This window comes from Phyllobates terribilis, unplaced genomic scaffold (assembly GCF_046119375.1).
Source record: "Phyllobates terribilis strain yellow unplaced genomic scaffold, ASM4611937v1 Scaffold_3__8_contigs__length_932513732, whole genome shotgun sequence".
In the NCBI taxonomy this organism is placed as follows: domain Eukaryota; kingdom Metazoa; phylum Chordata; class Amphibia; order Anura; family Dendrobatidae; genus Phyllobates; species Phyllobates terribilis.
Window position 1 is genome coordinate 556,614,772 of NW_027362763.1, and position 21,738 is coordinate 556,636,509.

At 45.4% G+C, this 21,738-nt stretch overlaps 1 protein-coding gene across 1 annotated transcript in view; it reads right to left on the bottom strand.

Annotated features, from left to right (window-relative positions):
- The window catches only part of PLG (plasminogen), a 200,331-nt gene that overhangs the window by 87,117 nt on the left and 91,476 nt on the right, over positions 1 to 21,738 (bottom strand). The window contains exons 8-9 of the mRNA XM_073671410.1: positions 5,907 to 6,069; positions 2,798 to 2,919 (exon numbers count right to left, since the gene is read on the bottom strand). Of these exons, the coding sequence (XP_073527511.1) occupies positions 2,798 to 2,919; positions 5,907 to 6,069 (285 nt within the window). The remainder of the gene's footprint in view (positions 1 to 2,797; positions 2,920 to 5,906; positions 6,070 to 21,738) is intronic.

The window sequence follows — 21,738 nt, forward strand, 5'->3', positions numbered from 1 at the left end:
TGGACTGCCTTAAGAACTGTGAGTAAAGACACGGATGTCTGCACTGCACTGCCTCTGTCCAGTTATTTCATCTGTGCCATCATTCCCTCCCTGCACTACAACGCCCAGCGCAACCACCATTCACCTACACTGCCCTGAGGCCTGCTCCACCTGTGGGGAGCCGTCCCATCACAAGCTGCCCTAATATCTGCCTCAGAGGACTGTTGCAGCACTGGTGATCCTCACCAGACACCACAGGTGGCGTCACGAACTTTCCAAATCCCCTATATATCCCCCTTTTTACTGACCGCCCTGGGTCACGGACCGGGCCAGCCACCGTGATATCCCCCGGCCACCGGAGGCCCGGTTGCCGAGTACCCCACGGCCCTGGTGGCGCGTCATATCCTCACCCATCCCTTGAAGATTGTGAGCCCTCACGGGCAGAGTCCTCTCCTGTACCAGTCGCCGTCACGTTTTGTTCAAGATTATTGTAATTGTTTTTGCTATGTATACCCCTTTTCACATGTAAAGCGCCATGGAATAAATGGTGCTATAATAATATATAATAATAATAATCCGTACATTGTCCAATGCAGATTTCTGGGATGTGAACAATCCAAATACAAATGAACGAATATTTATCAGCACTGCTTCCAGTTTGCACTTATTTTAATTGCAAGTCTATGGGTGCGAGTGAAACATCAAACTGCACTCGGATGTCATCTGAGTGCAGTCTGATGTACTCGCACAGTCAATGGAGAAGATGGAGAATTTTTTTTCTCCATCTGTCCCACACCTGTGCTGTGATTTTCTCATGAGAGAGAATCGCATCACACTAAGGTGACACTTGGATCAAACTCAGACATAATCGGCCCGATTCTCTTGCATGAGAAAACATTCGCTTGTGTGACCCCGGCCTATTGATTATGGAACCAGTGGTACACCCCTATTTTTTAACACAACAACGCCAGACCACATGATGCTCGTGCTACTGTGAGCAGCCTGCGGTGGCATAAAAGTGTCATCATGGCCTGCAGCGCTCCCAGACTTGTCTCCATGAAACACATCTGGGACAGCATTGGTCAGCAATTACAAAGGGTGCTGCCAGCAGCAAATCTTGATGATTTGCATACCCTAGAACTTTCAGCGTGGCCGTAAATTCCTCAGACAACTATTAATAACCTCAATGACATGCCAACACTTGTAAGTGCGGCGATTTCTTCACATGGAGCCAATGCTCCATACTGAATAAATCAAGATATTTTGAAAATGTTGTTTTCATTTTTCCTTCATTTTCAGATAATTACCATGTCTATGACGCGCCCCCTGGGCCGTGGGGTACTCGGTGTCGGGCCGGTCGTTGCTAGGGGAGATGTCACAGTGGCGGTGACCTGGTCCATGACCCAGGGTGGTCAATAAAAGGGGAATTAAAGTTCTTTTAATGTTCGTGACGCCACCTGTGGTATGCGGCTAAAGGGAGCCGCCGCTGCGGAGCAGGACCTCTGGAGCTGTTGTTGATGCAGCAGAGTTGGTTCAGCTCTCCACAGGTAGAGCTTAGCTCCAGGGCAGTGTAGATGTTGTAGATATTGAGGTAGCACTCGTGGTGCAATGTAGTGCAGGGGATGATGGCGCAGCAGTAATAATTCACAGAGACAGTGGGGTGCAGTCTTCTGGATTTAATCACAGTTCTCACTTTGCTCCTGGTTACAACTGCAGATCATAACTTCCCACGTTGTTCTGTGCTTACTCATGGAGGGGTTCAGCCAACCCTCAGGTACCTCCAGAGTACATAACGGGACCCCCTTCTGTGTGTTCCTTCTGGCCGTCTCCCTGTACCTCACACCCAGTGTCCCAATCCAGTGACCGCGGACCTTGTCGGGCGACGTCTTCTCTGTCCCCTGGGTCCTCTATGGCCACCTTTTCGGTGAGTTAGATGTGGTTTTTGGGCTGCAGCACCTGAAATGCTGCACCCTCCGGTTACTTAGTTAAATACTGTAATTCTCACTAGTTAGGGGCCGGTCCCCTCTGCGACCCGATCCCTCCACTGCCTGGTAGATTCGGGCGTACGGGTGGCCTCTAGCACTGCCTGTACCCCTGGGATCCTGTCTTCACTCCTGGAGCCTTCTCTCTGCTCCCGTTCCTTCCTCTTCTCCTTCTCCTGGGACTCCTCACTCAGGCCCGTGCTTCCCTGAGCAGAGCTCTGAGCTCCTGCTCCGAACTCTTCCTCTGACACTCTCTCACTTCTTCTTTGACTGGAACCCTTCTAGATGGTTTCATCCCGTTTTATATCACTTCTTACTGAGCTCCCCTGAACTTCTTCCTCCACCCACACCCACTACATGGTTCCCCCTACTTTGGTTCCCCCCACTCCAGACAGGGACAGGGTTTCAGCAGGAGAGCGAGGCATCTTGCCCCTCCTGTCGGTCTGGAGTAGTGTACTGTCGGATGCAGGTGTTAGGGTCCCGGGCAGTACTCCTTCCTTACCTGAGAGTGAGATACCACACCTCTGGGTGAGATGCAGTACCTCTGTGGCGACTGAACCCTCAGGGGCGCCACATCTATTCCCGTGGTTTCCACAATTCCTCTACTTTTCCTTCTTGGTGTTACAATTTTAATGTGTATATAACTTACTTATGCACTTTTTTTGACAAGACAAAAATACATTGGTCCTCATTCATAAAAACTGTTCCCAAGTTGGTATTTCAGAAACAATGTAAATAGTAACTTCTAGAAATAAGATAATCACCATGCATTAAGCACATATTTGCTTCAGAGCAGAAAATCACACAATTTCATATCAAGAAATAAATGCATTTACCAACAGGTGTACCATCACAGCTGGGTATGTCACAATATTCCCATCGTGTTAACTTGTCAGTGGTATAACACCAGGGCATTGACTCTCCATCTGGGTTTCTACAATAATTCTTTTCAAGATTCCTACAAATCAGATTAATTTATGATACTTTAGAAAATTTTAAAACATACATATTCTTCCAGAAGACAAGCAATTTTTCAGTAGTGAATGTATTTAAAGGGAACCTGTCACCAGTTTTTTTAGTGTCTGAACAAATGCCCCCACCTTTTACAGCTCCTGTACTGCATTCCACAAAGTTGTATATTGTCTCCTGACTCCCCCTGTATACCTTCAAAAATACCTTTTGAATTGCTCTTACCAGTGGCGTAACTAAATTCTGATGGGTCCCAGTGCAAGATTTGGACCAGCCCCCCCCCCCCGCCCCTATCTTGAATAAAAAAAATATATATATATAAATATGTGTATATACACAAGCTATATTTATATATATGCACCCTCCATCCTGGTATACATATCCCCCATCTTGATATATGTCTCCCATTCTGCCAGTGTTCTTGAATGAATAGAAAAAAATAAACCATTATACTCACCAGGGACGTACATACAAGTCATGGGGCTCCATAGCAGAAGTTTAATGCACTCCCCATAATCCTGCATATAGTATAATGCATCCCATGGTCCTCCACATAATATACAGCCAATAGTCACCCATGTAGTATTATGCACAGCACATAGTTCTCCATATAGTATAATGCACAACCCATAGTCCTCCATATAGTAAAATGCACAGCCCATAGTCATATATAGTTTAATGCACCCCTATAGTTATAAATAGTAGTATAATGCACCACATAGTCATACATAGTAGTATAATGCACATCATAGTCATACATAGTAGTAAAATGCACCCCATAGCCATACATAGTAGTATAATGCACCCATAGTCATACATAGTGGTATAATGCACCACATAGTCATACATAGTGGTATAATGCACCCCTCATAGTCATATATACTAGTATAATGCACCCCCATAGTCATACATAGTAGTATAATGCACCCCCATAGTCATATATAGTAGTATAATGCACCCCCATAGTCATACATAGTAGTATATTGCACCCCCATAGTCATACATAGTAGTATAATGCACCCCCATAGTCATACATAGTAGTATATTACACCCCCATAGTCATACATAGTAGTATATTGCACCACCATAGTCATACATAGTAGTATAATGCACCCCCATAGTCATACATAGTAGTATAATGCACCCCATAGTCATATATAGCAGTATAATGCACCCTCATAGTCATACGTAGTAGTATGGACACTTATTTAAATATATATATATAAATAAATACTCTAATCACCTTCCCATTGCTCTCGTACCATGCGCGTCCTCTTGTGAAGCTCGCAGCTGACTTCGGCTTGTGACGGGATGATGTCACTGCCATGCGCCCCGTCACATGCATGCCGACGTCAGCTGATGGCCTTTGATTGGCCAGCTAAGTGTATTGCCATGAACAAACCCAATGAGGATGCACATCCAGTTGAAGTTTCTGCTGGGGTCAGTGGGCCTACCATGGTCGTAATGCCCCTCGCATTGGTAATTCGGATGGTCTGGTCTGATGCGCGTCATTGCTGTGGCATCTGTCCCTACTCTAGGCTTCTAATCGCTGTCCCCCAGCTTTGATTGATGTGAATGATGCGTCCTGTGTCATTCACATAGCCCAACCAACAAAATCACGCACCTGTGCAGTAGCATCGCCAGCTTGTGCAGATGCACTTTACTCTGCCCTACTAGGCAGTGCATATAACAGAACTGTGCATGCCCTGAGACACGTTATTGCAGTTCCTATATACCGGAACCAGTAGGGCACAGCTAAGTGGGCCTGCACGAGTGCATGATTTCGTTGAGCTATGTAAATAGCACACATAAATCAAAGCCAGAGGACAGAGATTAGAAGCAGAGAGGATGCACAGATACCACAGTAATGACGCCCATTAGACCGAATCATCCGGTTTAAATACAACGAGGGAGCAATTCAAAAGGTATTTTGGGGTTATACAAGGGGATTCAGGAGACAATAGACAACTTTGTGGAATGCAGTACAGGAGCTATAAAAGATGGTGGCATTTGTTCAGACACTAAAAAAAACGGTGACAGATTACCATTAACCCTCATTTGCCCATTATACTGTGACTTGAAAAAGTATTCCCCATGAATTTTTCAGCATTTTTTCACGTTAGACCAACAAACTTAAATGTATTTTATTAGTATTTTATGTGATATACCAACACAAAGTAACAAGTATTCATGAAGTGTAAAGGAAATGATACCTGGTTTTCTAATTCTCTTAAAAATATAAATCTGGAAATTTCCCCTTAACAGGCTTTATCTCTTAATTGCAATTGACTCTGAGCAGAATGAGGCTATCTGCTATGATCTCTACCATACACAGTAAATAGAGAAGGATTTCTGCTCTTCATTCCTTAGATAGTACACTGACAGAAGCAGCAGCAAGGAGGTAATTATACCCCCGACCTGAACTGTGTGGATGTGAATCCAGCGCTGGGGTGAGGTAAAAGACTAGTTAGAAAGCTTAGTAGGATCTCTCTGTGTCTCCCTTTGTCTGCTCCTCACTCCTGCTCTCCTCTTCATACATTATACTAGCCTGTGAAATGTGACACAGCTGTGAGCCTGTAGTCTCTGGAGCAAGATGTTTTTTCAAAGTGGAAGATAAATTCAGGAGACAGAATGGAGAGGAAGAATTATCTGATAAGTGGGGAAAGAAGCTGATAAGATATACTACAAAGTTTCTTATTTGTCTGTACTATTGATCTATGCAAAGATTGTTAAAAGTACAATTCCTCTTTAAAGGAGTTGTCTGGTATCAAAGTAAAATAGCAAAATCATCATTAATTACCTAATGCATCTGCAGTGCTACCTCTCTGCTGCTGCAAGCGGTCTTTGATCATGTGGCTGCAGCTGTAATGACTCATCCCTCTTTGTAAATGTAACTGCTGTCTACCTTGGCAATCTTTTACCTTAAAACTTTACAACCACTGTAATTGTCAGTGTAGTGAAATACATATCCCTTACTTGCAGGAATAGTTATCTGGAGTTCTGCCATGACTATGAGGTTCCTGAGAACTCCAAGATTGACATATTTTTCCAGTTACTGTTACAGCAATATTTCCAGAGTATGACTCTCCATTGCCAGATAAACACTGCAACCCTGGTGGTGATTGTGGGGTATTAGAAGCTGGAATATAAAAAGTAGAAAAATATTATTCATTAAAGGGATTTCTTAGAACGATAACTAGAATTGTTTACTTGAATCTAACACATATGCAAATTTTACCACAGTGTCACCTACTTACTTACCATGTACCATCTAATATATATAATCGGCTTATCCCGTCTGTCTGTCTGTCCAGGGATTTCAGAACGAGATGGCGGCCGTTAGCGGCTCATCTGCCGCACGGAGGTCAGCGGCGATGCAGCCGGGAGATGACCGGCGCTAGCCGGTCATCTCCCGGCTACTCGCAGCCGAAGTACCCGCACAGGCAGCGCCGCTCCCCGGTCCTCACTAACACGGATCGCTGATTGGTCGTGGCCGCTGGCCGCGACCAATCAGCGATTTTGGCGCCAAATTTAAACACGCTCTCCGGCCAATTGGCACCGGATTTAAAATAAGTACGCCACCGTCGGGAGATAGCAGGGCTGACTCCGCCTATGTGGTCATGTGACTCCACATACATATTCTAGAATACCCGATGCGTTAGAATCGGGCCACCATCTAGTATATAATACTGAGAAAAGAAATTAGAGAAGTAATCCAAAAAATATTAAAATAAAAATATTGTTGAATTTGTCATCTACTAAGTCATCTGAATTGACTAGACAGTGATTAGTAAAAATAACTGAAGAAAAAATAATAGCAATACAATAACTAATTACATTAATGATATAGTAACATAAACATAAACAACTGGATCGAAACATAGGGTCTTTATTAAGTCGGACAAGGTGACTTACATTTCTTCAATAAGAAACTCACTGCATTTCCACTAGTTTTTTTGCATGACTATCTCACAATTAATGACTTTTTTTTGAATTGGGACAAATTTATCAAACAATGTGTGCCTTTTTTAAAGCGGTCTTTTTTTGTTTAGCTAATTTTCAGATTTTTACGTCAATTTGGCTTTTCCAGATGTTCTAGATGGTGTGCAATAAAAAATTATACTGTTGTACCGTGTTAGCCAGAAAAATCGATGTAAATACTTTTATGCCCAAAAAATGACAGAATACTTTTGTATTCTGACAAATTTGTAAAATTTGGCATAACTCTACTCCCCCCCCCCCCCCCCCGAGAATCAGATCCAGTAAAATGACACTCGGCTCAAACTCTGATCAGAAAGAAGATCGTAAGAGAGAATCATTTCTCGTGTGAGCGAGAACTAGAAATTGCAATATTTTTTTGCAACTGCTGTGTTGCGCAAAGATATTGTGACTTATTAACCTTAATGAATCAACCCCATTCCAACCCCAATCAACCCCGATTACAATGGTATACACAAGACAAACAGACTTAGTGTGTCTGCAGATGGAGAATCCCATCTGATACCGTTATAGGTATAATTCCAACTCACGTTCGAGATCGGTGTCCTCTATATCAGTTGCCTCATCCGACGACTGTACACCTCTGGATAATCCATGTTCCAACGCCAGACCACCTGTCCATCTTCCATCCAAGATTCAGACAAGACCAAACAATACGAGAAAGGCGACTACCCCATTCCAGGATAGTGCCTCTCGGGAAGGGCCTCGTGTCATTAATCTGTCTACACATGTATTGACTAAGGCTCAGGTGGAAGTCCTGGGGAAGGGTTTTTTTTTCTTCCCCCCAACTAGTTCCTTCAATTTTTTTACAGCCCTTAAGTACCTCCACCTGTTTGCCCATAAGTTAATCTTAAAAAAATTCATTTTAGGTCGCATGGTGATCCCGAGCTTGTGAGCGCGGTGGAGAGGGAGGCCCTACAAAATCTGAAGGACCTTCTTTTGGAACAGGGACCCATACCAACAGGTGGGTTACCTCATAATATGTATCCTAAGTCCACATGTTTCCCTCCCTTGTCCCGGAGTCCAGCTGTTGAAATATTTGTGTGACTGGTCACCGAGGAACTGAAGTGTCTTCCCACTCGCAGGAGATTTGATAATCTCACATATTCTCAACGTACGGCTATTCAACAACTGCAGTCTTACCGGGACATTGTTTTCAAATTGGCAGACAAGGGAGGGAACATAGTGGTGTGAAAGTCATAGGAAACCTTGCGGTATCCTGGTATTCAGCTAACCCATGAACCAAGGATCTCCTCTGCACAGATGGTCTTGTAGTATATCATGGAACAATGAAGAGAAAGGGAAGGTACATCGAGCACTGAGTCCTCATAAAAAAATTTCTTTATTGCAAATCCATAAAAACTCCAGACATAGAGTAATCGCATATGCGCTCAAGGGGATTCTGGGACGTGCCTATGAGCGGGGCATTATTAACAAAAAGACAGTCGAGGCCCTCACGGTATGGTTCCCAAAGACAGCTACCTTGTATCTCCTCCACAAGATCCACAAGGACGCCGTCAACCCTCCGGGACGTCCAATCGTGTCTGGACAAGAAGGCTTGTGTGAATTGATTTGCAAATATATAGATAATCATCTCAAGCCCCTTGTCGAGACTCTTCCTTCATACATCAAAGACTCGATGGACATCCTCACACTGGGTTGACAGCGTCCTTGTGGAGGATGGCACTCTCATGGTCACGGCTGATGTCGAGAGCTTGTACACTTGTATGTGTCATGATCTGGGTCTGGAGGTGGTCCGCCTCTTCCTTGGGACTTCCGACCTGGACGGTCCATCACGAGAATTCATCCTTGAGCTCCTTCACTTTGTCCTCTTGCACAATTACTTTTTATTTGAAGACACGGCATATCTACAGAGGCGTGACATGGCTATGGGGGCGGTCTGCGCGCCCTCGTATGCCAACCTTTTCCTGGGAGAGGGAGATTTTTGGCGACAAAGGCGCGGGGGCCGCGGACCATGTCATGTCATGGCTCAGATATATTGACGATATTTTGTTCTTTTGGCGGGGGACAGTGAGGGAGCTCGACGACTTTATGTTCCGGCTTAATTCCAACTCACGTGCATTAAATTAACTTATACTTACCATACTAAATGTATTGACTTTCTTGATGTCACTCTGGAGGTGGATAATGATTCCACCTTCCAGACTGATGTATTTAGATAGTCTACGTCAGTAAATGCCTTAATTCACACTGAGTCCACATATAATTCATTGACGATTAGGGCCATCCCGGTTGGACATTTCCTGAGGATGAGGCAGATCTGCTCTACTGATTCCAAGTTTGAAATACAGGCTGCAGACCTGACTGACCTGACAGAAGCTTCAGAACTGGCTATATGAGGGGACCCCTCGCAGCAGTTTATTATACTCTGGCCATCCAAAAAAAAGGGGGGAGATGCACAGTTTAAAACCCGATACATTTCAACATATAATCACGAGTGGGACTCAATGCGGCAGATACTTTCTAGACACTGGGATATTCTTGGCACAGAGCGCTCCCTGCGGGGTCACCTTGGCGATTATCCTTTGATGACGGCCTGATGGGCCAAAAATCTGGGGGACCTTTTGGGCTCTAGTCATTATGTTCCCACTCCATCTAATCCATTTCGGTCCGTGCGGCCCCTGTCTCGTCTGCACCAATATCCTGTGCAGTGCATCCTTCGCATCCTCTGACGGCTCTCATGAGTATAAAATCACTGATTAGATCTCTTGTGGTAGCAACAATGTGATCTATTACGCCACTTGTGGTTGTAACCTAATATATGTTGTATTGACTACAAGAGAGCTGTGAGTCATGGTGCGGGAGCATGTACAGGACATTGGCGCGGCTGAGATGGCGGCTGACTCTTGAGATCTTAAGATTCTACCATGGCACTTCAAGGCTGTACATAATTCTCATCCTAAAACATGGTGCATGGGATAGATGTATTACATCTTGGCTCTCATGGAGGCAATGCCAAACAACTCCTGGTCCAAAAAGAGGCCAGGTGGATTGTTAGCTTAGATACAGTGAGTTCACGTGGCCTAAACGAGGCTTTGAGCTTTGCGCATTTCTTATGAAATGGGGTGTTCCCCTATGTTTTCCTGGCAATTTATTATTAGTTTTGTTTTTATTCCTTTATGTTTTTAACACATTTTTCTTATTGTTTTCTATTCAGTGTCATGCTGGGTGGTACTAACATACATACCATCATTCATAATTTTACATCTTTGATCCAACGTGTTTTTATTGCTACACATGGCTATGTAATATCTTTGTCATTGATTCTTTGTAGAACTGTTTCTTAACAATCTGCATTATTCACCTATATTGGGACTATCTTCATTTATTCATTTATGAATTTGTATGACCAACAGTATATGATTATTATCATTTTTTGTACGTTGCTATATGACTATGCTGTATTGGTGGGATGTGATGTTTATGTATATGTAGCGCCCCGAGGGTTCGGTGGCTACAGGGGTATTGCACCTCAACCAGAGGTGTGGTATTCCACTCCCAGGTAAGGATGGAGTATGAACCAGGGCTCAGTTAGCTGCATACACCACACACACCCCATTTCCGGGGGACAGCTCTACAGTGCTCCCATTTATATATTTATGCAGGCACATCTGACTATGTCCCTGGCTGGAGTGGGGAGGGGGGAGGAAAACCCAGTGATGTAGGAGCAGATAGGGGTTGGGTTCTGAGCATAGGTAGGAGCTCATTGGGTGCTGGTCACCTGAGCTCACACACAGAGGAGGAGGTATAAAAGGTGGGCACCATCTTAGTTCTGGGAGGAAAAAGAGAGAAGTTCAGAGGAGAGGTGGCAGGGAGCAGAGGCTCTGTAGGAGCTCTGCTCAGAGGCAGGTCTAGAGAAAAGGCCGGGGCCAGAGAGGAGGAAGGAAGGAGAAGTAGGCCTAGAGAAGAGGCAGAGGGAAGGAGGAGAAGAGACAGAGAAGTAGAAAGGCTCAGAAACAAGAAGGCAGAAGGGACCCTAAGAACCCACGAGATAACGGGTGAAGGGTCAGGCAGAATAAGGGTACCGGATTCCCAAGTTGGTGGAGGTAAATTATCCCTCAGCCAAAGACCGGAGGTCGTGATCATCTATTTGTGCGACCCCCCGCCAAACCTGCTAGGAAGGCACCCTACAGGATAGCGGGAAATGGGGCCCATGTTTGCCCGCATAGATCCGCGGCAGCTGGACAGAAGTTTGGTCACTGGTGGGGCATGAGCCAGAGAAAGGATAGAAGGGAGGACTGTGCCATACTCCTGAATTGCCTGAGGGTTGACCGAGCCCCTCACCTGGTGGACGCAGCACGGCTTGGGCAGTCATTACCGGTGGAAGTGACTTGGATATCAACTGCGAGTAAAAGACCCTGGACTGCAACACGTTGTCTCTGTGTTTCTTACCGCGCCAGCACTAACGGTACTGGGACGCCCCGCACCACAACCCCCACCATCTACGCTCACTGCCCTGAGGCTACACTCCTCCCGTGGGGAGTTATACTATTCCCTGCTGCACCCACAACACCAGCCTCAGCGGTCTGCAGCGGCAGTTCACTCTGACCGCAATCCACGGGTGGCGTAGTCGGACATTCATAACTATACTAATCGACTGCCACAGCATTTGGTCTGACCACCCTGAGCCATGGGACCGGGTTGCCACTACTACCCCCATCAGCACCGTACACTAGAAGGCCCGGTTCCGAGTACCCCACGGCCCAGGGGGCGAGTCAGCTTTGGCGTAGTCGGCAGGATTGTGACCAACCCTCCACAAACGGGTATTGCGTGCCTGAAAAGACTGTATACGAACCTTAAAAAGAGATTTCCCGCCATCCGGAGCCGTTTCCCGTCATCTTCAGCCGCTTTCCCGCCATCGAACGCCATCTTCGGGACGCCGCGCGGGAAGAAGAGGGGCGTGGACGTCAAAAACACGCGAAGTCCGAAGCCCCGCCTCACGCGCTGGCGCCGCACAAGGTCCTGGAAGGAGCCCAGCGAGCGCTGATGTCAGCAGCGCGCGACGCCAGGTCCTCAACGCAGACCATCATCAGCGGAGCCGCGGCCTACAGAAGAGGATCGCCGGAAGGTAGGCCACGGTTAACCAGGGGGGAGGAAGACATCAGGAATGGAGGGCAAGATGGCGGACCCGCAGCAGACTAAGCTGCCCAGCATCGGCGGTGCCCCAGCCGTCTCGGGTCCCGACCAGCGCCAGGAGAAGACGCGTGATGCAGGAGCGGTCGCGGGAGCAGGTAAGAGGCGTCTCCCTGTCCTGGACGCTGCTAGCGTCAGCCTGCTCCCGGGCCCCCTGGTGGAGCCGCCGATCCCGGGCGTCATCAGCAGCGGCCCTCTCCAGGCCCGGTTGCATGGCCTGATCTCCCCAGGCGCCTCCCAACCGCGTGTGCCCCCGGTCCCGAAGCCACCACCCCTTGGGACTGACCTGTACAGCCAGCTCGCCGAACCCGGTTATCAAGAGGATACAGACGGGTCTGAAGATCACCACCATGAGGAGCAAGGCGCATATGGAGGACATCGCTTACAGTAAAGCGGAAAAGCGTCAGTGTATATAGTTACCCGTCAGGGTACAAAGGACTGTTTTGGGACTGTTTCGAAACTAAGTGTGGTCCCCGTTGGGACTGATATTGAACTGTGCGAAGTTATCCCTTTTCCCTGACCTGGCTGAGGACTGAGAGCAGCCATTCCCCTTCCCAAACCTGGCCGAGGAGTGAGAGCGGCCAACCCTGTAAATAGTTGCGCTTCCTAAAGCGCCCCCTATTGGTTTTATAAAAAGGACTGCAACATCTACCTCAGGAGAAGTTTGCTAGGCTTTTGCACCTTTAAGAAAAATGGACACCTGGTTGCAAGTTGCACCGCAGTCAGAGCACAAGAAAATGTTTTACTTAAAAATGTTTTATATGAAAATTTTATATGCTGCTACATGATAGTGAGAATGCTATATATGACAAAAGAGTTCCGGTAGTGTTCAAAATATTTTATAAAGTCTAGTAAAAGAGAAGTGTTGAAAAAGAGAAAAATGTTTCCCATAAAGGGAAGTTGAATAATGCCAGCCGTTTTCTAGATGTAGAAAGTTACTGAAAAAGTTTTGCATGTCTTGTAAATTAATTGTTTTTGCTCTTTTCCAGCCCGAGGAAGTGCTGTGATTTACCAGGGGGGAATGTAGCGCCCCGAGGGTTCGGTTGCTACAGGGGTATTGCACCTCAACCAGAGGTGTGGTATTCCACTCCCAGGTAAGGATGGAGTATGGACCAGGGCTCAGTTAGCTGCATACACCACACACCCCCCATTTCCGGGGGACAGCTCTACAGTGCTCCCATTTATATATTTATGCAGGCACATCTGACTATGTCCCTGGCTGGAGTGGGGAGGGGGGAGGAAAACCCAGTGGTGTAGGAGCAGATAGGGGTTGGGTTCTGAGCATAGGTAGGAGCTCATTGGGTGCTGGTCACCTGAGCTCACACACAGAGGAGGAGGTATAAAAGGTGGGCACCATCTTAGTTCTGGGAGGAAAAAGAGAGAAGTTCAGAGGAGAGGTGGCAGGGTGCAGAGGCTCTGTAGGAGCTCTGCTCAGAGGCAGGCCTAGAGAAAAGGCCGGGGCCAGAGAGGAGGAAGGAAGGAGAAGTAGGCCTAGAGAAGAGGCCGAGGGAAGGAGGAGAAGAGACAGAGAAGTAGAAAGGCTCAGAAACAAGAAGGCAGAAGGGACTCTAAGAACCCACGAGATAACTGGTGAAGGGTCAGGCAGAATAAGGGTACCGGATTCCCAAGTTGGTGGAGGTAAATTATCCCTCAGCCAAAGACCGGAGGTCGTGATCATCTATTGGTGCGACCCCACGCCATACCTGCTAGTAAGGCACCATACAGGATAAAAGGGAAACGGGGCCCACGTTTGCCCGCATAGATCCGCGGCAGCTGGACAGAAGTTTGGTCACTGGTGGGGCATGAGCCAGAGAAAGGATAGAAGGGAGAACTGTGCCATACTCCTGAATTGCCTGAGGGTTGACCGAGCCCCTCACCTGGTGGACGCAGCACGGCTTGGGCAGTCATTACCGGCGGAAGTGACTTGGATATCAACTGTGAGTAAAAGACCCTGGACTGCAACACGTTGTCTCTGTGTTTCTTACCGCGCCAGCACTAACGGTACTGGGACGCCCTGCACCACAACCCCCACTATCTACGCTCACTGCCCTGAGGCTACACTCCTCCCGTGGGGAGTTATACTATTCCCTGCTGCACCCACAACACCAGCCTCAGCGGTCTGCAGCGGCGGTTCACTCTGACCGCAATCCACGGGTGGCGTAGTCGGACATTCATAACTATACTAATCGACTGCCACAGCATTTGGTCTGACCACCCTGAGCCACGGGACCGGGTTGCCACTACTACCCCCATCAGCACCGTACACTAGAAGGCCCGGTTCCGAGTACCCCACGGCCCAGGGGGCGAGTCATATATTTTCATCTTCTTCATTCATTTGCCTTATTCTGGCAATAACTTACCTTGTTTGTCTCATGATGATCCATGCCATTCCCCTCTCTTCCGCTCTCCCTTGTACATTTTAGCTACTGATGCTGTGCGCCTGCATCCTGGTTGTCTCCCTCGTCCTGCTTTCTTTGTACCCTCTACGCAATCCCAGTAGTTGCAGCTTTGCCTCACTCCCACACACGCGCAGTCGGCGTGACCGCCTGTGCCAGCACGGCGGTGATGGCAGTACCCCAGGTGCAGGCGCCGTTAAAGCATTGAGGTCGGATGTGCGGCCATAGCATCCATAACACCCGCGGTCACATGATGAGACACGTGACCGCAATGGGCGAGTATATAAAGGTCCTTGCAGGTAGCATCCCACCAGCCTCTTGGAAAAGTTCAATATTTCCCAGCGAAACGCGCATTGAGGCGTCCCCTGCCACCACTGAGGTGTTCTTTGCCACTACTTTCTTCCACTGCTCCTCTGGTCTGACCCTGGTAAGGCTGTTTTTGACGCACTACTTGCATATGACTCTTTTATGACATATTTGTGTAATGTAATATATATATATATATATATATATATATATATATATATATATATATATATATATATATATATATACACACACATACAGCTCTGGCAGAAATTAAGAGACCACTGCACAGTTTTCTAAAAATCACCATCTCTACATATCTGACAGCCATTCCATTCCAGTGTCAGTTGAATTCAAATCAAAGTACACCTCATTCTACTTAATGTGCTTCTTATTAGGTGATCACCTGAACCAAATCTTATGTAACAAGGGAAAGTATAAAAAAACACTGCTGTGGTCTTCACAATCCTCTTGCAATAGGACAAGCTGGATGGCAAAACAAGTGCTAGGAATAGCCCAAAAGTAATTTGAATGAAAAAATAACTTTTAACCATGCCAAAGGAGTTGAAAAGAAAAGTCTTGAGTGAGGAAAAGAAGGGCTCAATTCTGGCTTTACTAGCAGAGGGATAGTGAGCAGTCCATTACAACAAGGTCAAGCTGCAGACATTGGAGAAAACAAAGCTACAGACCGGCAGAGGGCGAAAGCGACTCTCCACTAACCGGGATGATCGTCATCTTATTCGAATGTCACTCACCGCAGGATGACATCAAGTGACCTACAAAAGGAATGGCAAATGGCAGCTGGGGTGAAGTGCATGGCAAGAACAGTTCATAACAGGCTCCTAGAGGCAGTCCTCAAGTCATGTAAAGCTAGAAAAAAAAGCCTTTCATCACCGAGAAGCAAAGGAGAGCCAGGCTGAAGTTTGCCAAAGACCTTAAGGATTGGACCATAGAGGACTGGAGTAAGGTAATCTTCTCTGATGAGTCTAATTTTCAGCTTTGCCCAACACCTGGTCATCTAATGGTTAGACGGAGACCAGGAGAGACATACAAGCCACAGTGTCTTGCACCCACTGTGAAATTTGGTGGAGGATCGGTGATAATTTGGGGACGCTTCAGCAAGTCTGGAATTGGGCAGGTTAATCTTTGCGAAGGACGTATGAATCAAGCCGCATTCAAAGTTATCCTTGAAAAACACTTGCTTCCTTCTGCTCAGGCAAATGTTCGCCGACTCTGAGGACTGTTTTTTCGAGCAGGACAATGCCCCATGCCACACAGTTAGGTCAATCAATGTGTGGATGAAGGAACGCCACATCAAGACCCTGCCATGGCCAGCCCAATCTCCAGACCTGATCCCCATTGAAAACCTCTGGTATGTAATCAAGAGGAAGATGGATAGTCACAAGCCATCAAACAAAGAAGAACTGCTTACATTTTTGTACCAGGAGTGGCATAAGGTCACCCAAAAGCAGTGTGAAAGACTGGTGGAAAGCATGCCAACACGCATGAAAGCTGTGATTAAAAATCATGGTTATTTCAGCAAATATTGATTTCTGAACTCTTCCTGAGTTAAAACATAAGTATTGTTGTTTCTAAATGAATAAGAACTTGTTTTCTTTGCATTATTTGAGGTCTGAAAGCACTGTTTCTTTTTTATTATTTTGACAATTTCTCATTTGCTGCAAATAAATACAAAAATTTTAGCTTTGAATTTCGGAGACATGTTGTCAGCAGTTTATAGAATAAAACAACAATGTAAATTTTATCCAAAAATACACCTATAAAGAGAAGAACCAGAGACAATGAAAATTTTGCAGTGGTCTCTTAATTTTTGCCAGAGCTGTGTGTATATATATATTATATTATATATATATATATATATATATATATATATATATATATATATATATATATATATATATATATATATATATATATATATATATATATATACATACAGTCATATGAAAAAGTTTGGGCACCCCTATTAATCTTAAGCTTAATGTTTTATAAAAATTGGTGTTTTTGCAACAGCTATTTCAATTTGATATATGTAATAACTGTTGGACACAGTAATGTTTCTGCCTTGAAATGAGGTTTATTGTACTAACAGAAAATGTGCAATCTGCATTCAAACAAAATTTGAAAGGTGCATAAGTATGGGCACCCTTATCATTTTCTTGTTTTAAATACTCCTACCTACTTTTTACTGACTTACTAAAGCACTTTTTTTGGTTTTGTAACCTCATGGAGCTTTGAACTTTATAGCCAGGTGTATGCAATCATGAGAAAAACTACTTAAAGTGGCCACTTGCAAGTTGTTCTCCTGTTTGAATCTCCTCTGAAGAGTGGCATCATGTGCTCCTCAAAACAACTGTCAAATGATCTGAAAACAAAGATTATTCAACATAGTTGTTCAGGGGAAGCATACAAAAAGCTGTCTCAGAGATTTAACCTGTCAGTTTCCACTGAGAGGAACATAGTAAGGAAATGGAAGAACACAGGGACAGTTCTTGTTAAGGCCAGAAGTGGCAGGCCAAGAAAAACATCAGAAAGGCAGAGAAGAAGAATGGTGAGATCAGTCAAGGACAATCCTCAGACCACCTCCAGAGAGCTGCAGCATCAACTTGCTGCAGATGGTGTCACTGTGCATCGGTCAACTATACAAGGCACTTTGCACAAGGAGAAGCTGTATGGGAGAGTGATGCGAAAGAAGCCGTTTCTGCAAGCACGCCACAAACAGAGTTGGCTGAGGTATGCAAAAGCACATTTGGAGAAGCCAATTTCTTTTTGGAAGAAGGTCCTGTGGACTGATGAAATCAAGATTGAGTTATTTGGTCATACAAAAAGGCGTTATGCATGGTGGCAAAAAAACACAGCATTCCAAGAAAAACACTTGCTACCCACAGTAAAATTTGGTGGAGGTTCCATCATGCTTTGGGGCTGTGTGGTCAATGCTGGCACTGGGAATCTTGTTAAAGTTGAGGGACGCATGGATTCCACTCAGTATCAGCAGATTCTTGACAATAGTGTTCAAGAATCAGTGATAAATATGAAGTTACAAAGTGGATGGATCTTTCAGCAAGACAATGATCCAAAACACCGCTCCAAATCTACTCAGGCATTCATGCAGAGGAACAACTACAATGTTCTGGAATGGCCATCCCAGTCCCCAGACCTGAATATCATTGAACATCTGTGGGATCATTTGAAGAGGGCTGTCCATGCTCGGCGACCATCAAACTTAACTGAACTGGATTTGTTTTGTAAAGAGGAATGGTCAAAAATACCTTCATCCAGGATCCAGGAACTCATTAAAAGCTACAGGAAGCGACTAGAGGCTGTTATTTTTGCAAAAGGAGGATCTACTAACTATTAATGTCACTTTTCTGGTGAGGTGCCCATACTTATGCACCTGTCAAATTTTGTTTGAATGCAGATTGCACATTTTCTGTTAGTACAATGAACCTCATTTCAAGGCAGAAACATTACTGTATCCAACAGTTATTACATATATCAAACTGAAATAGCTGTTGCAAAAACAGCAATTTTTATAGAACATTAAGCTTAAGATTAATAGGGGTGCCCAAACTTTTTCATATGACTGTATATATATATATATTATATATATATATAGTAAGGTAGCGCTGTTCATCATTTTGATGGGCACTCACTTCACCGGGTCAATCAAAGCACACATGCAACGTTTTCCGGTAATATGAAGACCAGCAGTTTATTACACATCATAAGCTTCTTATAACATTGTCCATGTCAGTGGCTAGCAGGAATGTTACACTTGTAATATCCTAGAGCCTTTTCAGTGGCAGCTATGCCCGCTTAGCTTCAAATACAGGCTTCAGCAAGGTAACAACAACAATTTCCTTATAAAGCACCGTTTTTACCTTTGCCGGGTCTTAGCTGCTTCTAGCTGCTCTGTTCCGCCACAGCTGTGGTTTAAGCTTTCCCAGACGTGGTCTCCAGGCCACGTGCCTTCCAGGGCTAATGGTGTCCCAGACACAGGGATCAGGCCTCTTGCCTTCCAAGGCTAATGGTGTCCCAGACACAGGGACCAGGCCTCTTGCCTCTCCCCTGTTTTAAAACCACCAGGATTTATACATCATTCTGTGTGCATAGGACCTGTGATGATGTCACAGTCATGTGATCAGTCACCTGAAGGGGAGGTACGTGGTCAGCCAGAACACACCCCCTGGACATTTTAGTAATGCAGAAATCTGCTGCATTACATATCCTCCCCCTCTGTTCAAACTTGTGGGGTTGAACATATAATATACACAAAACACATGATAACCCACGGTTCACACAGTCCATGTACTTGATGTTTGCGCTGCTCAGCCCCTGTAATATTAGTCATCAACATTAGCCCATTCCTTAGGGACCTACCATCTGTCATTGTCTCCAACTTCTAAGTCACATTTCCTAGTCGTAACCTTGTCAAACCTCCCCCGCTCCCAGCGGTCAATACAGCAGTGCGACTCACTTGCACTTGTATCTAAGTTCCGGTCCGACTCTGTACTGTCTCTTACTCTATTGGGACGTTTGCGTGGGCCTCTCAGACCCGAGTTACTGGAGGTCTCACTACCTCTAAACCCACGTCCACTACCCTCAGGACATCCTGAAAGGTCTCTACCTTCTGATGTAGCTGTTCTATTATTTAGGGGGCCCTTGATCTGTCTGGTCTCACAATTTATAGATGGCTGCCATCTTCTGCTGCTCAGGCGACACTGTTTTTCTATTCGCAGTCTGGCGAGATTCAACTGTTCTACCTCTTGCAGGTATGTACAGTACAGACCAAAAGTTTGGACACACCTTCTCATTTAAAGATTTTTCTGTATTTTCATGACTATGAAAATTGTACATTCACACTGAAGTCATCAAAATTATGAATTAACACATGTGGAATTATATACTTAACAAAAAAGTGTGAAACAACTGAAAATATGTCTTATATTCTAGGTTCTTCAAAGTAGCCACCTTTTGCTGTGATGACTGCTTTGCACACTCTTGACATTGTTTTGATGAGCTTCAAGAAGTAGTCACCAGAAATGGTTTTCACTTCACAGGTGTGCCCTGTCAGGTTTAATAAGTGTGATTTCTTGCCTTATAAATGGGGTTGGGACCATCAGTTGTGTTGTGCAGAAGTCTGGTGGATACACAGCTGATACTCCTACTGAATAGACTGTTAGAATTTGTATTATGGCAAGATAAAAGCAGCTAAGTAAAGAAAAACGAGTGGCCATCATTATTTTACGAAATGAAAGTCAGTCAGTGCGAAAAATCGGGAAAACTTTGAAAGTGTCCCCAAGTGCAGTTGCAAAAACCATCAAGCGCTACAAAGAAACTGGCTCACATGAGGACCGCCCAAGGAAAGGAAGACCAAGAGTCACCTCTGCTTCTGAGGATAAGTTTATCCGAGTCACCAGCCTCAGAAATCGCAGGTTAACAGCAGCTCAGATTAGAGACCAGGTCAATGCCACACAGAGTTCTAGCAGCAGACATCTCTTCAACAACTGTTAAGAGGAGACTTTGTGCAGCAGGCCTTCATTGTAAAATAGCTGCTAGGAAACCACTGCTAAGGACAGGCAACAAGCAGAAGAGACTTGTTTGGGCTAAAGAACACAAGGAATGGACATTAGACCAGTGGAAATCTGTGCTTTGGTCTGATGAGTCCAAATTTGAGATCTTTGGTTCCAACCACCGTGTCTTTGTGCGACGCAGAAAAGGTGAACGGATGGACTCTACATGCCTGGTTCCCACCGTGAAGCATGGAGGAGGAGGTGTGATGGTGTGGGGGTGCTTTGCTGGAGACACTGTTGGGGATTTATTCAAAATTGAAGACATACTGAACCAGCATGGCTACCACAGCATCTTGCAGCAGCATGCTATTCCATCCGGTTTGCGTTTAGTTGGACCATCATTTATCAATGACCCCAAACACACCTCCAGGCTGTGTAAGGGCTATTTGACCAAGAGAGGGAGTGATGGGGTGCTACGCCAGATGACCTAGCCTCCACAGTCACCAGACCGGAACCCAATCGAGATGGTTTGGGGTGAGCTGGACCGCAGAGTGAAGGCAAAAGGGCCAACAAGTGCTAAGCATCTCTGGGAACTCCTTCAAGATTGTTGGAAGACCATTTCCGGTGACTACCTCTTGAAGCTCATCAAGAGAATGCCAAGAGTGTGCAAAGCAGTCATCAAAGGAAAAGGTGGCTACTTTGAAGAACCTAGAATATAAGACATATTTTCAGTTGTTTCACACTTTTTTGTTAAGTATATAATTCCACATGTGTTAATTCATAGTTTTGATGCCTTCAGTGTGAATGTACAATTTTCATAGTCAAGAAAATACAGAAAAATCTTTAAATGAGAAGGTGTGTCCAAACTTTTGGTCTGTACTGTATATATGCAAGATTTTCTTCCGTGCCTATAGCAGAGAATGACACCATGCCGTCTTCATCCGGTATCCAGTCTTGATGATCACGTGGACTGTTTATTTTTATCACACCAGACTTCTTTACCATCATTTGCATGGCTCGGCCATTTCTCCCAATGAGCTTTCTTACCAGAGCATGAGACACCCGGATGACTTCTTCCCACAGACTTTGAGCTTTTCTCATAAGCTCCAGTTGTCTAATGGCTTGTTCCATCTTCAACCGGACAAACCGCTTCGTGCGAACACATAGCCAGTGCATGTCACTTAGGATAGCCACCCTCTTCACTGTGACTTCGGTTGTGGACAGGACCACCAGCTGTTTAGCCTTTAAGGTCGAGTACATTTTACAGGCTCCTACGGCCTTCTTAAACTCTTCATGAACGGACTCGCTGGTGCATTCTTCTCTCAAATCTTCGGGTACATCTATGAGGCACTTGTACCGAGAAGTTTCTGTCTCACCAGTGGTCTCCAAACGATCATCTGGCTCAGGATTCAGGGACAA